We start from the raw sequence: 14,619 nt of genomic DNA on the forward strand, positions 1-14,619 counted from the left end.
CTGCGTGTGTATATGTTTATCAGGAAAACTTCTCCAAAATGGCATGGCCAGATGGTTAGGGCGTTTGAGTGGTACTCTGACGGCCGTGGGTTCCAATCCTCGTGATTCCAAACATGCTTGTCCATTTCATCACAGATACCAACTTAAAAATGATTAGTTATTGGTGGATCAAGATCACAGCAAGGTTACGAAAATAAAAAAAATCCTTATACTTAATATAGGGACTGATTTCACACACTATTTTTGACCTATGACTCAGTCAAAAATAATCAGAGTTTGATGAAATTTGGTGGACAGATGTAGAACATTATTTCTCATTGTCCTGCAAAATACAGTTCGTATCTATTAATAAAGACAGGCATACGAACATTTTCGTATTTTTAAGGGCCGTGTAGAGGAAGTATATACTCTACTAATTTACTGTCATTGTTTTTCTCTGTTTTGACTCTTCGGAGAAACATGCCGTTTTCCTATTGTTTCTTCTTTTTCTTTCTTTCCTCTTCTTCTAACCAACCATCATTCCTTCCTTTCTTGGAAGATTTACTTTAAACGTGATAATGTTATACTTTGGTCTAATTTTACCACACAACTTTTTCATCGTTTTTTTTTTTAGGTCTTTTGGAAGATTTTATGTATTCAAAGTTTAAACAAACCAAAAATGTATATTTTGGGCTCCTGTGCTGTCATGTTTATAGTAATTAAGTTGAAAATTGACACAAATATAAATTTTCTTGCGTCAAGCACATTGAGAAACAAAAAATGTTGGGTTTACACTTTTGAGTTCTTTGTTTTTTAAGAGTCAGAGCTTACAAAAAAAGCATATTATGAGGTCTTTGATCAATTACTCGTTCAAATTGCGGCCAGTTTACACAAGCTTTGGAACAAAGATACTTTTCTACAGGTCTACCACATTGGCGAAGATAAGTGGCGGACTTGCTCAATTTTTATCGTGATAGGAGGTCAAAATGCCACAAGTATAATTTTAGTATTTGTTGACAATTATTTCGCTGTATTTTGGCCAATTTAAATGGGACATTTTACTAAAGAAGATTTTTATCGGTCTTAAACAGAGATATGGACAAGTTGGAATTTTTATATTTTACTCACATTTTCATTGAGAAAAGCACAAAATTCTGGGCTTTCGTGGATTGTTGATGTACATATAAACTACCTTAGATGGGATTTGGTACAAATCTTGCAGGTCTCAGGCAGTGATATAGACAATTTCCAATTTTTCTTTGTTTTCACGTTTTTTCAGGCGTCAGTATTGGCCATGTTAAGAATTGCATGAAAATTACATGATACATTCGCCTACGAATGCTAGCCTTTTTGATTCGTACTGTTTCGTCAAAATAATGGTGTAAGGTATGGAATATATGTGTGTGTGTATGTGTTTTGGTGACTTTATTTGAATGAGTAAATACGTATAATTGTGTTGAATGGATTAACCATCTAACACTTTAATTCAATAAGACGTCGAGTTTTTTTATTAAACAGTGAAATCGCTTTTTATAAAGGCGTATACTCAGAAAGCGAACCACTTTTTACAGCTCTTTTCAATATAAATTAGAATCCAAACCATGAGCTTTTAATGGCTTTAAATGATGAAAATCATGGCTAGAGAATAATGGCTTATACATATATAAATCTTGATAAGATATAGTTAAAAAATTTAAATGCATGTGCTTTTACTGGGATTCGTTGTTAACGTGAATCAGTCAATGTCTTTCGTTATCTTGATCCGAATCGGAATGTTTTTATTATCCCCCCCCCATCTTTGTTCAGACAGCTGTACTGAACCCAACATTCCCACTTGTGGAAGAGTTGTGGAATGAAACAGCAAAATGAGCCTCTTATTGGCACCACATTATCCTTGAAGAATGCAATTACTTTAACAACAAGAAGAAAAGGACCATCTCGGAATTCATATAATGATAAACTTAAGTATCTCTCAGAGCCCATTGGATAAAAGAAAACAAAGTCTATTTATAAAATGCGACATTTAATGTGAGTTCAATAATGGTGACGTTCAGGCCCATTAGATAAAATATGATCCAAGTGTATTTATAAAACAAGTGTTTTTTCCAGGACGTGAAATGGAGACGTTTGAACTTAGTGTGAGCTCGGAATGGTCAGGTGGGTTAAGGCGTTCGACTCGTAATCTGAGGGTCGCTGGTTCGAATCCCTGTCGCACCAAACATGCTCGCCCTTTCAGTCGTGGGGGCGTTATAAGTGACGGTCAATCCCACTATTTGTTGGTAAAAGAGTAGCCCAAGAGTTGGCGATGGATGGTGATGACTAGCTGCCTTCCCTCTAGTCTTACACTGCTAAATGAGAAAAACAATACCAGTCTGGTCGTGTTAATTATAAATAACCTACAGTTTTAGTAGCAGCACTATCTTAAGATCCTGATAACTTACGGGACAGATAAATTAATTCATTTAATTTTTTTAAGTGATAAAAATAAATAAAGACAGAGAAAGTTTTGAATATTTGAAATTACCTTAGGCTTCTGAGTCTAAAGGTTTTAGTTTTGTTCAGAACCTTTCATAAGTGGGTTATATATATATAATGTATGTATGCATACACAATAGTGGCCAGTGATAACTCTCTAGCTACTTTTATCTAACTAAATAGAAGAATTGTATCGCCAATCTCGTAGTGCAAGAACTGCCACAAAGTGTGTTGCCCATTATTAATGTAACGTAGAGCAAACTATGACTCATTACATGTCTGAACTCTTTCATTTCTAGGCCACGACTGGCCACGATTTGATGAGATCTGATAAGTGTGTAGTATTTCAAAAGTTGTATTGCAACACATTTTTCCACACAAAAAAGTTACAGCTGAAAGTGTTTGAAGCTCAAATAAACGTTGTATTTCAGTTGACAATCCACTTTCGATTCGAATAAAGGAAATATTTAGCTATGCCTATTTTTACAGTACTAAATGGAACGATCATAATAAAAGATCTGAACAGCAAGTTTTCAGATGATGTGTCACATCACCACCAGAGGATACGTAATGGCCAAGAAACAACTAATGATACAGCTTTATTGTTTAAATATGTTGCTATATGATTATAAAACGTATCGTTGAGTATCGTGTGGTTTAATTTATAAACATGATTTATTTTTTTACAGCGATATGAAAATTATTGCCCCCATCGACATAGCGCTATATCCACGACTCTAATAGCTAGAAATCGGGTTTCGATACCCGTGATGGGCAGAATGCATATAGTCCATTGAGTAGTTTTGTGCTTAATTACAGACAAACAAACTAATAAAATTATTATTATAATAAAAGTTTTATAGAACTCGTACAAGAACATTTGAAATTGAGAATACACATATTTTTTGTTCAAAAAAGTAAATGTTAAAGCATAAAAAAGTTAGTAATAATTACATATGTATGTATTGTTTTCTAAAGCTAAAATGAAAATGTTTTATCATCACAGTTTTGTTAGGAAAATGTACTACATATCACTCACAGCGTCCTTCAAGTGAATCGGTGGTAAGTATCTGGATTTGCAAAGTCAAACACCGGGGTTCAATTTCCCGCAGTGGACAGAGAAGAGATAGCCCAATATGTAGCGTTGTGTCAAAGAAACTACTAAACAAAGCAAAAACTGTACGTGAACCTACAATACAGTTTAATAGGAGTAGTACAAAGAATATAAGAATATGATCAGTCATGATACGGAATTATGCAATCAAGAATAATGACATTATTGGTTTCCATCAGTAATGAAAGGATAGGAACAAAGAAGGAAAGAACCTCTACCAACTGAGAAAAAAATTGAAGTCATAAAATGGTAAACATATAAGGATAAGTTTATTTGTTTTGTCTTATTTTTGTTTTTGTTTGTTATTCTTATAAAGCATATTATTACGGTCATCAAATACACTGTACTCGTATATTTGGAAGTGAGGAAATTAATTTCTTCTAATTTTATTTTCTTGCTGTACACATTTTTTGAGTTAGAAATATACTTGCCACTCCTTCCAGTTTTCGTTTCGGCACTTCTATAATACTGTTTTTGTAAAGTATTAATTATGTCGTAACACCACACAAGTGAGTGTGATGACACCTGTCGAAACTTCTAAATATGAATTCATACACAAATCGGCGCCAATTTGTTTTAAAAGAAGTCATATATAAAATGCAAAACCACTTTTTGAATAATATAAACAAACCATTTCGGGAATAAATGTGTTGATCTTTTAGCGTAAAACTACACAGCAGGGTATTTCTGCTGTTTCTCATTACACGGATCACACAAAGTAATTTAGCATTGTAAATCAGAAAACTTGCCCCTGACTTACTGGGGTACGTTGTACACATCTAAAGCTGCTTACATTTGAACACAAAGACACACACACAGACGAATTTAGCGTCATCGTTTGAATTAGAAATCGTATTAACGTATCACAAACAGGAGTGCAAATATAAGATGGTTTACTTAAATCAATGAACAGGTTCCTTGTCAACCTATATCTATTTTTACCGTTTCAGTAGCCCCCCACTAGTAGAGCGGTAGTCTACGGATTTACAACGCTAAAATCAGGGGTTTGATTCCCCTCAGTGGGCTCAGAAAATAGCTCGATGTGGCTTTGCTATTTGAAAACACACATACACCGTTTCAGTATATTGCCAACAAAGCATCGGACTAGCAATTGTTTAATCGACAGGTGAGTACGAATTGCTAATAAGGGTTTTTGTGTGGTTAGTGTGTACATTTCGGACGGAAAATCCCCGTCCCACCTAACATGCTCACCCTTTTAGCCGTGAGGGCGTTATAAAGTTACGATCAATCCCACTATTCGCTGGTAAAAGAGTAGCCAAAGAGTTGGTGGTGGGTATTGATGACTAGCTACTTTCCCTCTAATCTTACACTGCTAAATTAGAAACGACTAGCGCAGATAGCCCTCGTGTAGCTTTGCGCGAAATTAAAAAACAAACAATCGGGTGCAAAACAGTACATCTGTACGTATATATTTATTTAGTATATCTTCCTCTCTTTTCTTCGAAAATACTTTCTTGTGTTTTTATTTGAGCTGGTATCTGAAATTGTATTTATATGAATAAATTGTTTCTTTTGATTTTTTGTTGGTGATAACATCTATGGGCATTTATTTTAATTAAAGTTTTAATACCCATATCAGCCGTCTTTAGAATACCATAGACATTTATATAGTAAATCCACTGTTTGCGGACAATGATACTTTCCAAGACGAGCATCGGTACAGGATTCATCTTCAAAGAATGAAAAGTATTTGTTTCTAAGGGTCTTTTCCCCAGAGGCTCAACAGTAAGCTCGAAAGTTTATAACGTAAGAATTGTGGGCTTGATCCATGCAAATAAACAACTGTGCAAATGTAATTATCTGTTCTCGAGGGTCTTTCTTGAATTTGGTGCGACTGTTTTTTAGGGTATATGGACGACTTTTGTCATGGATTTTTGTGCTATATTTGTGAATTCTCAACTGTTACAAGACTCTACACTTTGCTTACCGTGGCTCGGGTACCACATGTTACAGGTATCTTTCTGGATAGTTTTGAAGTTATTATAAAATCCCGATCATGTTCATGATCTGATTGTACAAATATTTTGGGTCGGAAGGAAATTTTACATAAGTTTTCTGAAAGAAAAAAATCAATACATTTTCAGTGGTATCACACTTTCTATGCAAGTTCAAACAATGTTAAATATAGTTTATGTACATTGCATCACGACTTTGTGTCGGTTATAGATGTCATGTAACTTGCCGACTTCCATAATCAAAATCATTTCAGCATAAAGTACTCAACCATCTGTACAGCTTACATAGTGTTTGCTGTTCAGATGTATAAATATTTATTAACCTTTAACAGTGACTTGAACTAAACAGCTTTGGGTATATTTGTCTAAGTTATAGTAGAGGTTAGAGACCAATATCATAGTGAAGAGGAAAGTCAAAATTATAAGTATGAAATATGTAACCATATTAAGTGCATAACTATATTCATAAAGTAAAGGTCACGGTGAGGCATGCAGGTCATTGTCATAGTGAATAGTTCATGTTATATGTGGTAGACCTAACTTACTTGACTTGTTCTTTTGATATTTGGTTTAAATTAACCATTACAAAGCCCTAACTCTCTCTCTCTCTTTTCTCTTTTGTTTTCGAGAAATCAAAATTTGAGCCACCTAAAATTCCATACATATCTCTCAGAGAATGCCAGAAAGTATAGCGTAAGTAGCGCATATACCTTCAAAAAGAAGCATGATTTAAAAAAAGGATGAAGTTGGTTGTACAGATTTGTCTTCTTTATTTGGGTTTTTCCAAAACCGAAAAGAAGGCTGATACAAGGAGTTGTACTAAAGTGTTAGTACTCTTTATTAAAGATTACAGAAATGTGATTTCTATAGCTTAATTAATCAAATCTCTCTGTGTATAATGATTAATAAAAGAACAAGAATAAATGCTTGATTGAACAACATATATCATCGTAACAGCAAGTCTAAAATCATTATTATGCGGTTACAACTTTTGAAGAAGAAATGATAATGTTATTTTATAACGAAACTGAAGTTAAAGTACAATGAAGATCGATTAGGTAACATAGAGTTGCAAGTCTGACTTCTGCACCTATATTTCGGAGCAACACAGTGTTCTTATCCCAGGTGGCGTTGTAGATCACGGAATGGAAGGGGTACGAAGGTGAAAGTCCTGAGATAGAACAACTCACTAGTTTCATTCACCAACACGGCTTCGTTGAGCAACTAAGAAGTTCGCAATGAAATGTCTTGTAAAGTAAGTAGACCGAACTTAAAACTACTGAAGAGAAAATGAGCGATGCAGTTCATCACAGAGACCATTAGTTAAAATGATCTTTTTAGGGGTCAAGAGGTTATAAACGAAAACCGAAAGTGAGCACATTCAAGACATAAAGTAAGAACTTCAAAACTTACTCCAGGGGGATGGATAGAGAGCCAGAAGTCTTGACTGCTGGTATGTATTTATTCTAATTGATTTACATTATATATAACTAATTGCCTTTTTCATTTAGGATTTTGCAAATGCTTGAATTATTTAATTTGATACAAATCGTTTTTGTTATACTAATATTTCTTGCTTTTAAGCAAATGTTACTTCAACATTCTTAGACAACTACGAAATTTTGAAAACGTAATACTTTTTTCTTTCTGAATAATGAATTGGAGACATTTTACACCGGACAAAAACAACAGATTAACAAACAGAAAGCTAATCTTGTTGATAATTTCTAGAAAAGCACCCACATAACTTAAACGTTGAAATATTAATATGTTTCTCAAAAGCATAAAAATCTTATAAGACATTTTTTCTTTATGACCACTGATCAAAATCTTTGTAGATCGGTAGTTCTTCTACATATGAGTTTATTTTATACGTCACTTCAAAGCTGCTTTATTTTAAAATAATATTTCTTACACTATGTTTCTTTAATTCCAGCTCTTAATAGCTTATCAAAACTATCAGAAATGGTATCATTTTTCTGTGCCATTAGAATTTCTTTGAAGATTTAAAACATGCGAGGAGGGAGGATTCAAACCCGTACTTTAGTTTATCGAGCAGATGTTTTACAAGATTATATTTGAGAATGTGTTAGGAGCTTACTTTTTAATTCTTACTTCACTGCAAATCCTGTCATTCATTTATCACCAGTCAAGTTTAGAAAATATGAAATCAACTTTCGAAATGTGACAATTGTTAAACGAGGCAAACTGTCCTGCAACATTATTATCGGTGTAGTTAAAATATACTGTGAAAATTTCAACCATGTAATGAAATGAGAATTAATATCGTAGGTTCAAATCCCGCCAGGTCTCAGGTTTAATTTCTTATGAAAAAACATGTAACTAGTTGATAAATATAATTTTAATAAATTCATAAGGAGAAAGTATCATTCAATCCAAATGTTGAGGCGTATCGTAAACAATAAAATTGTATCGACTTGGAAATCACGAGTCCTTTCCTGACTCTCGAAATGATGTACATTAACTCTATTGTGACTCAATGTTAGTGTAATATAAGAAAGGGCGAGTGAGCATACAAGAACTTGCAAATTTATTGTCAGTACACATCACTCGATATAAACACCTGCACTTGGTTAACTGTGACAAGAAACACAGCTTATATTTCTCAGACACTTGAATTTTTTTCCTGCGCAGAGCATGCTGAGTTGAGTATATTAAACATTTTTTGGAAGTTATTGCAGTTTATTTTCATTGTATGCTTTCGGTATTCGTTTCTTGTTCTGAGTGGAGTCGCTTTATATCCTCTATTCACATTTGTTCTACGGTGTTGAATCCAGATCAGAGTCTGCTGATTTCAGTTTTATTGCACCGTGTGTGGTGCGTGTGATCCGGGTAAGAAACATATCTAAACAATTTAATATATGAGTTATAATATCCTTGTAAAAAACATAACTTAAGCTACAAAGAGAATTTCGGTAGTCTGGCAATAGATAAAGCCAACTTGTTTTATATACTTTCACTACAGGTGAGATCCACATATTGCCTCTATTGAGCAGTTTTATATTTTTCACTGTTTCAAAGCTTAGCATAAAGAGCTAACCAAAGTTATTTAGTGAAACCACTAATTTTACATATGGTATTTTATATGGAGATCACTAATATAATTGATGCAATTAACGACAATACTGATGGCATTTTGTTTGTTTTTAGTGTGGCTCATATTATTAGGATCCCTATAACCAACAATGTGTTTGTGTGTTTTTCTTATAGCAAAGCCACATCGGGCTATCTGCTCAGGCCACCGAGGGGAATCGAACCCCTGATTTTAGCGTTGTAAATCTGGAGACATACCCCTGTACTAGCGGGGGGCATAACCAACAATGATCGACTCGTAAGCAATTTTATAAACGCATGTTGGCAAAAACAAACAATGTGTCCATGAAGCCCATTAGTGATTTTATAGTTAATAACTTACTATGTATGAGAAGTTTTTTTGTTTGGGAATTTCGCACAAAGCTACTCGAGGGCTATCTGTGCTAGCCGTCCCTAATTTAGCAGTGTAAGACTAGAGGGAAGGCAGCTAGTCATCATCACCCACCGCCAACTCTTGGGCTACTCTTTTACCAACGAATAGTGGGATTGACCGTCACATTATACACCCCCACGGCTGGGAGGGCGAGCATGTTTAGCGCGACGCGGGCGCGAACCCGCGACCCTCGGATTACGAGTCGCACGCCTTACGCGCTTGGCCATGCCAGGCCGTATGAGAAGTAAAAGTTAAGCTTTATTAGTTAGTACGAGAGTCGTAAAGCGCGATAAGGATGCACGTTTTATGGTCAATATTAAAGTCGTCATTTAGAATCATTTCACTAGTAGCACATCTAGGTGAAATTTTAACCATGTCATTATCAAGTCGATAATGATTTAATTATCGGGAATCATTAGATAAGAATATCTAATGCATATTACAGGCTCTAGCCTGTAAACAATAAATTACAGGCTAGATTGATAATCGTGATTACTCGTATAAAACGAGTATGAATATCATTGTGTTAGCTCACTTCAGGTAGCAAGGCAACGAATAACATGTTCACAAGATAACAATTCTAGAATGTGTGATACTGATGGAATTATATAGTTGCCGATCCGTCAAAGATCGTTGTAAATTACGAACTTATGACACCAGTACAAAAATTTCAGATGTGAAATTTTAACTTTCAGCAGCATGATTTTTTGTCTCGTATATTTACGAAGTTGTATCTTTACTGAGAACACTTTCAGGTACATCCTGTGAAAAACAAGTATACTAGAGTACCTATAAAATGAAACTATTATGAATTGATAGACAAGAGGAACAGCATGTACTTAACAACACCCACCGTCAACTCTTGGGTTACTTTAATGGCGTACTGGAATTTATAATGCATCTACTGTGTCAAAATGCGGGGAGTCGATCTTGCGGCAACGGGAAGCAAAACTGAGATTCTCTGATCCAGTTCTACGCGTTAACAACTTAGCCCGATCCATATTAAAGTGTAATTACCTATAGCGGTTTACATTCAACGTTCTGGATGGCTACTATTGATACATATTACAAACTTAGCTGAAACGTAGTATTACAGGATATGTGAAAAATTAGTAATGAATAACTAACATATTTGAAAAAATTCTAAAGGCTAGTAAATCACAATAAAATTTTCGTACACTTAAAACCGTAGACCTTTCAACAAGTAGACCTGTCTTCATCGAAGTTAAAGACAGATGAAGATATGTTCACCTGTAGAACGCTAAAAGTTTTTATTCATTGTTAACGTGATTTACCGTTCATAAAAACATATTAGTAGTTTCTTTGCTTTTGGTAAGCCTGCTTTTGGCTCAGTGATAAACTTAACAGTTTAACAGTAAAAATCAGAGCTTAATCTCTGCAATAAGATTAGCACAGATAACCAATCATGCAGTTTTGCGCTTAAAATAAACCAACTGATAATCTGACAAATTTTAAACAAAAAAATGATTATTTAATCAGTGGCATTTCTAGGCGCATTCTTGTGATTATCATTGTCGGTTATGGAAATAAACGATGGCAAGGAAAAATACATTCCATAATATTTTAGTATCTTTCTTTTCCTGTTAATTTAGCAAGCCGTCACTTATAGTCGCCTTCAATGTAGTTAGCAGTTTAAAAGTTTTTTCAGGGTGGTTCCACTGATCAGTGGTATTTTAATTTTTTAAGCATTTTGATATGTAATTAGTTCCACAAATTATTAAAATGAGAGAGTGTATATTGCCAGCTACATGCATCTCATACTGAACTTTTTTTTTATAATGTTTTTAAGACTCTCATGTTTCTACAATTAAAACCTGCTTGAATAAATATGTCAACAGCTTATAAGGTAAACCATGCATTAAATTAGTATAATAATTATGAAGGACACTACACTGGATCTCTATCTAAGGACAATAATTTGTGTTTACGTTCATGAGCCAACTGGTAATGGGGAAAAAGAAGATCGGTATATTGGTACTTTTTGTGTGAAATGTTACAAGGTGTTACAAGTATTGCTCTAGCTTGAGATACAAAACGCGGTGACCTTGTTCTCATATTGCTCCAAAGTATTGACAGTAATATAAAGTTTGAAAAGCATTTTCTCGCTTTCAAGTCGGTTATTTCTGGACTGCATTGAGATATTTCAAGGAAATCATGTTCTTCTGTGAGCGGTGCAGGAATTATTAGTTTTGATACTTTTATTCAACTTAGAAATAATTTAAGGTGCAACCACTTCCCGCTGCACATATTTCTTTCCAAGGTCGTCTTTGATACCTGTTGGTGAATATTTAGTTTTATAGTAGGATTTTTCATTATATATCATTAATTTTATCTTTCTTTCCTCCTCTTATTATTTCTTTATTGTTTTGCTTTAGGTTTTTTCTAATTCTTTCTCTTTAATTTTTTTATGTTCTAAGATAAAGAGTTATATTTATACGAAGTAATTATATATATTTTTTAACCTTTTACTTTTATCTTTTATTTTCCATTTTATTCCTATAACGCATCTTAGATACTCATTTCTAATATTTAGAATGATAAGTAGCGCCTCCAGTTTGTTTGTTTTTTGAATTTCGTACAAAGCTACTCGAGGGCTATGTGTGGTAGCCGTCTCTAATTTAGCAGTGTAAGACTAGAGGGAAGGCAGCTAGTCATCACCACCCACCGCCAACTCTTGGGCTACTCTTTTACCAATGTCCGTCACTTTTCGTTAGACCCCACGGCTGACAGGGCGAGCATGTTTGGCGCGATGTGGATGCGAACCTGCGACCCTCAGAGTCGCACACCTAAACACGCTTGGCCATGCCGGACCCGCGCCTCCACTTATTTATTTGCTTTACTTCTCTGATCAGCCAAGTCCACAGTTTGCACAGTGAATTCTGTTAAATTTTAAAGGAAATTTAGAGGCATGTAACTTTTATACACTTTTTACTGTTTTTTCCGTCCCTCGGTAAGCCAACGATAAGTTTAAGAGCTTACAACGCAAAAAATCCGGGATTCGATTACAACTGCTCATTGTGTAGTTTTGCACTGAGTAACCAATAACAGCAAAATACTTCGAATATTTTATCTTTTATTTCTTTCTGTCACATTTGAGGAAAAGATATGTCTCATGCCTTTTGTATTTATACGTTCTGGAAAATTTTGAATCGTAATAAAAAAATATCAATATATATATTTCAGATCATTCGCACGAAAGTTCTCCCGTAAATAAAACAAACAGGTTTGTTTTTTCCTGTGAACAATGGTGAACAATCACCATTAATTAACATTATCGTTATAAATCACCATTTTTCTCCGTACGCTTACTTAAGTGCTATTGTTAGACCAAACAATCAAGTAACTATGTAGAAATTTTAAAATGTCAACCACAATTTTATTATTGTTATATGATAACTAAAACGAAAAAGATAGAATTAAAATATAGTTTAACTTTTTTATATATTTATTGTTTGGTCGGAAGGTAGAGAAAGCATAGATTAACAAAGCTAATGTGGCCTTGTTAAAGGTGTATTAATATTTGCTTTGCACAATTTTTTTTCTTCGTCTTACTCTTAAAAGATATTTTCACAGGAAATAATTTTAATAAGGCCAAAATAACACTTAGTGAAAGCATTTACTCTGAGTTGATTCTGTTTTAAGAGCCATTATTATTATTAAGCCTTTTATAAACGTAGGTTCTTCAGGCTTGGCAATTTTAACAGTTTTTAAAGCTTCTCTACATTATTTCTTCCTGTATTGTACTTTAACGCCAAAATTATCACTCCGTTTATAATGTCGTTTTTAGATATTGTTTAATTGTGATTGGTTTGTCCTTCTGATTGTGTCCACATCTTTTTTGTGGCCATTAGAACTTGAATATAATTTAATTATTTAGAAAGGTAATAATTCTATATCGAAACATTTAATTGCATTTTGAATCACAGCATTTAAAAAAAGTAAACTTGAAGTTTCTGGCATTCCAGAAAATGAATTACTTGTCTCAAATACCAGCATTCATGAATAAAGTTCTAACTTTGTTTTAGTGAAAAGAAAACTTTACGAATAAATGTTTAATATTTTGCGCTGTAGGTCGTATATGCTTTAAATTATTGTCGTTAACCGTTAGATAAGCCTAAGGCGGATGTTGTCATTCTTTTAACGCCTTTAAAATGGTTTATGCTTATAACTTTGCATAATGTTACGTTTTTACTACTGACATGACTACAGCAGTTTCAAGAGGCCCGCCGCTAGTACAGCGGTATGTCTCCGGATTTACAATACCAAAATCAGGGGTTCGATTCCTCTCGGTGGGCTGAGCAGATAGCCCTTTGTGGCTTTGCTATATAAAAAAACAAAAAGTTTCAAGAGCGCCATTTGTCGAGTGGTTTGACCTTGTTAACTGTTTACATATAATTTCAGCAAAATATATCTGATTTTTAAAATTATAAAGGTAAAATCCGGTTGTAAAATAGACCTCGTCATCAACTTCATAATTATAAAACTAGTACTAAATGTGTGCAGGAAATGTTATTGGCTAAATATATTTACTGTTGTAAAATGTCTCTTGAAGTAAATTTTCTGTTTTTTTTTTTAAATAGAAGTAAAACGGCTGTTTCTTCTGTTTATCACCTATAAAATAGTTGAACTACAAGCTCCTGAATCCAAACTGATTTTGTACGAGCTTCTATGATTTGTAAGTCAATCACCATGTGCTTGAACAGTTGTTTACAATTCAAAATTTAAAAGCGCGTAGCTTTTTTGTTTCTATTTTATCTAACTATGAGGGTGAATGGGATGGAAAGCGCTCACAGTAACTTTATTCTTTTCATAGTTAACTGTTTTCAACAATTTGTTGATAAAAAACTACTTCCAAAGAATGTCCAACAGTTAAGTATATAATGAAAAAAAGTGAACAAAAAAGGGGCAAACTACTCGTGGTTTGTAATATGAGCAGAGTTAATCTATTTTTATACGGTTATAAAAACTGCATATAATAAGAATTCTTATCATTGTTGGACTCATATTTTTGTCTTTTACGAAACAGAACACCGAGTGAAATATTTAAAATATTGTATTTTCTTATTCTGACTAGACTGTGGATCCAATAGTTCTTGTCCAGTTCACGTGCTGTGAAGCCGTGAATTCTGTGTAATCCAAGACTGGTGGTGGTTGCTGTTGATTAGGTTTATCAGCCAGTTGAAAATTAGAGACAGTTATGCACATATAGTCCTTCGTGTAGCTTTATATATAAAACTCAGAAACAAACCTATTTGGAATAGATGAAGTTGCAATTAGTTCGGAGCGCTTTAGAAAATATTTGTCATTATTATTATTTGAGTAAAAAGTAAACAATTCACACGTTTCTTTCTGATAGATAATTACTCTATTAAAACTGACATCTTAATTTAGCAGATACAGATCTTTTTAAACAGATAGTACAGTTTGTTCATCATTATTACACTAACTTTTTCGAGGAAAAGATAAACTTTTTGTCAATTGAACAAGAGATGCTTTGGCTAAAGGATTTGGCATACTATTACACTACACACACACACACTTATACACATGAGCAGAATGTTTAGATT

General features: G+C 33.8%; 1 protein-coding gene across 4 annotated transcripts in view; it reads left to right on the top strand.

Moving 5' to 3' along the window:
• LOC143249111 (uncharacterized) overlaps window positions 1-14,619 on the top strand; it is a 58,536-nt gene that overhangs the window by 26,473 nt on the left and 17,444 nt on the right. Inside the window, exon 1 of one of the 4 annotated variants that reach the window (XM_076498432.1) lies at window positions 4,725-6,997. The exons of the other annotated variants lie outside the window; for them this stretch is intronic. Coding sequence (XP_076354547.1) covers window positions 6,967-6,997 — 31 coding nt within the window. The 5' untranslated portion in view covers window positions 4,725-6,966. Of the gene's footprint in view, window positions 1-4,724; window positions 6,998-14,619 lie in introns of those variants that run through there. 4 annotated transcript variants of the gene reach the window in all.

Source organism: Tachypleus tridentatus, chromosome 4, assembly GCF_004210375.1.
Source record: "Tachypleus tridentatus isolate NWPU-2018 chromosome 4, ASM421037v1, whole genome shotgun sequence".
Classification (NCBI taxonomy): Eukaryota; Metazoa; Arthropoda; class Merostomata; order Xiphosura; family Limulidae; genus Tachypleus; species Tachypleus tridentatus.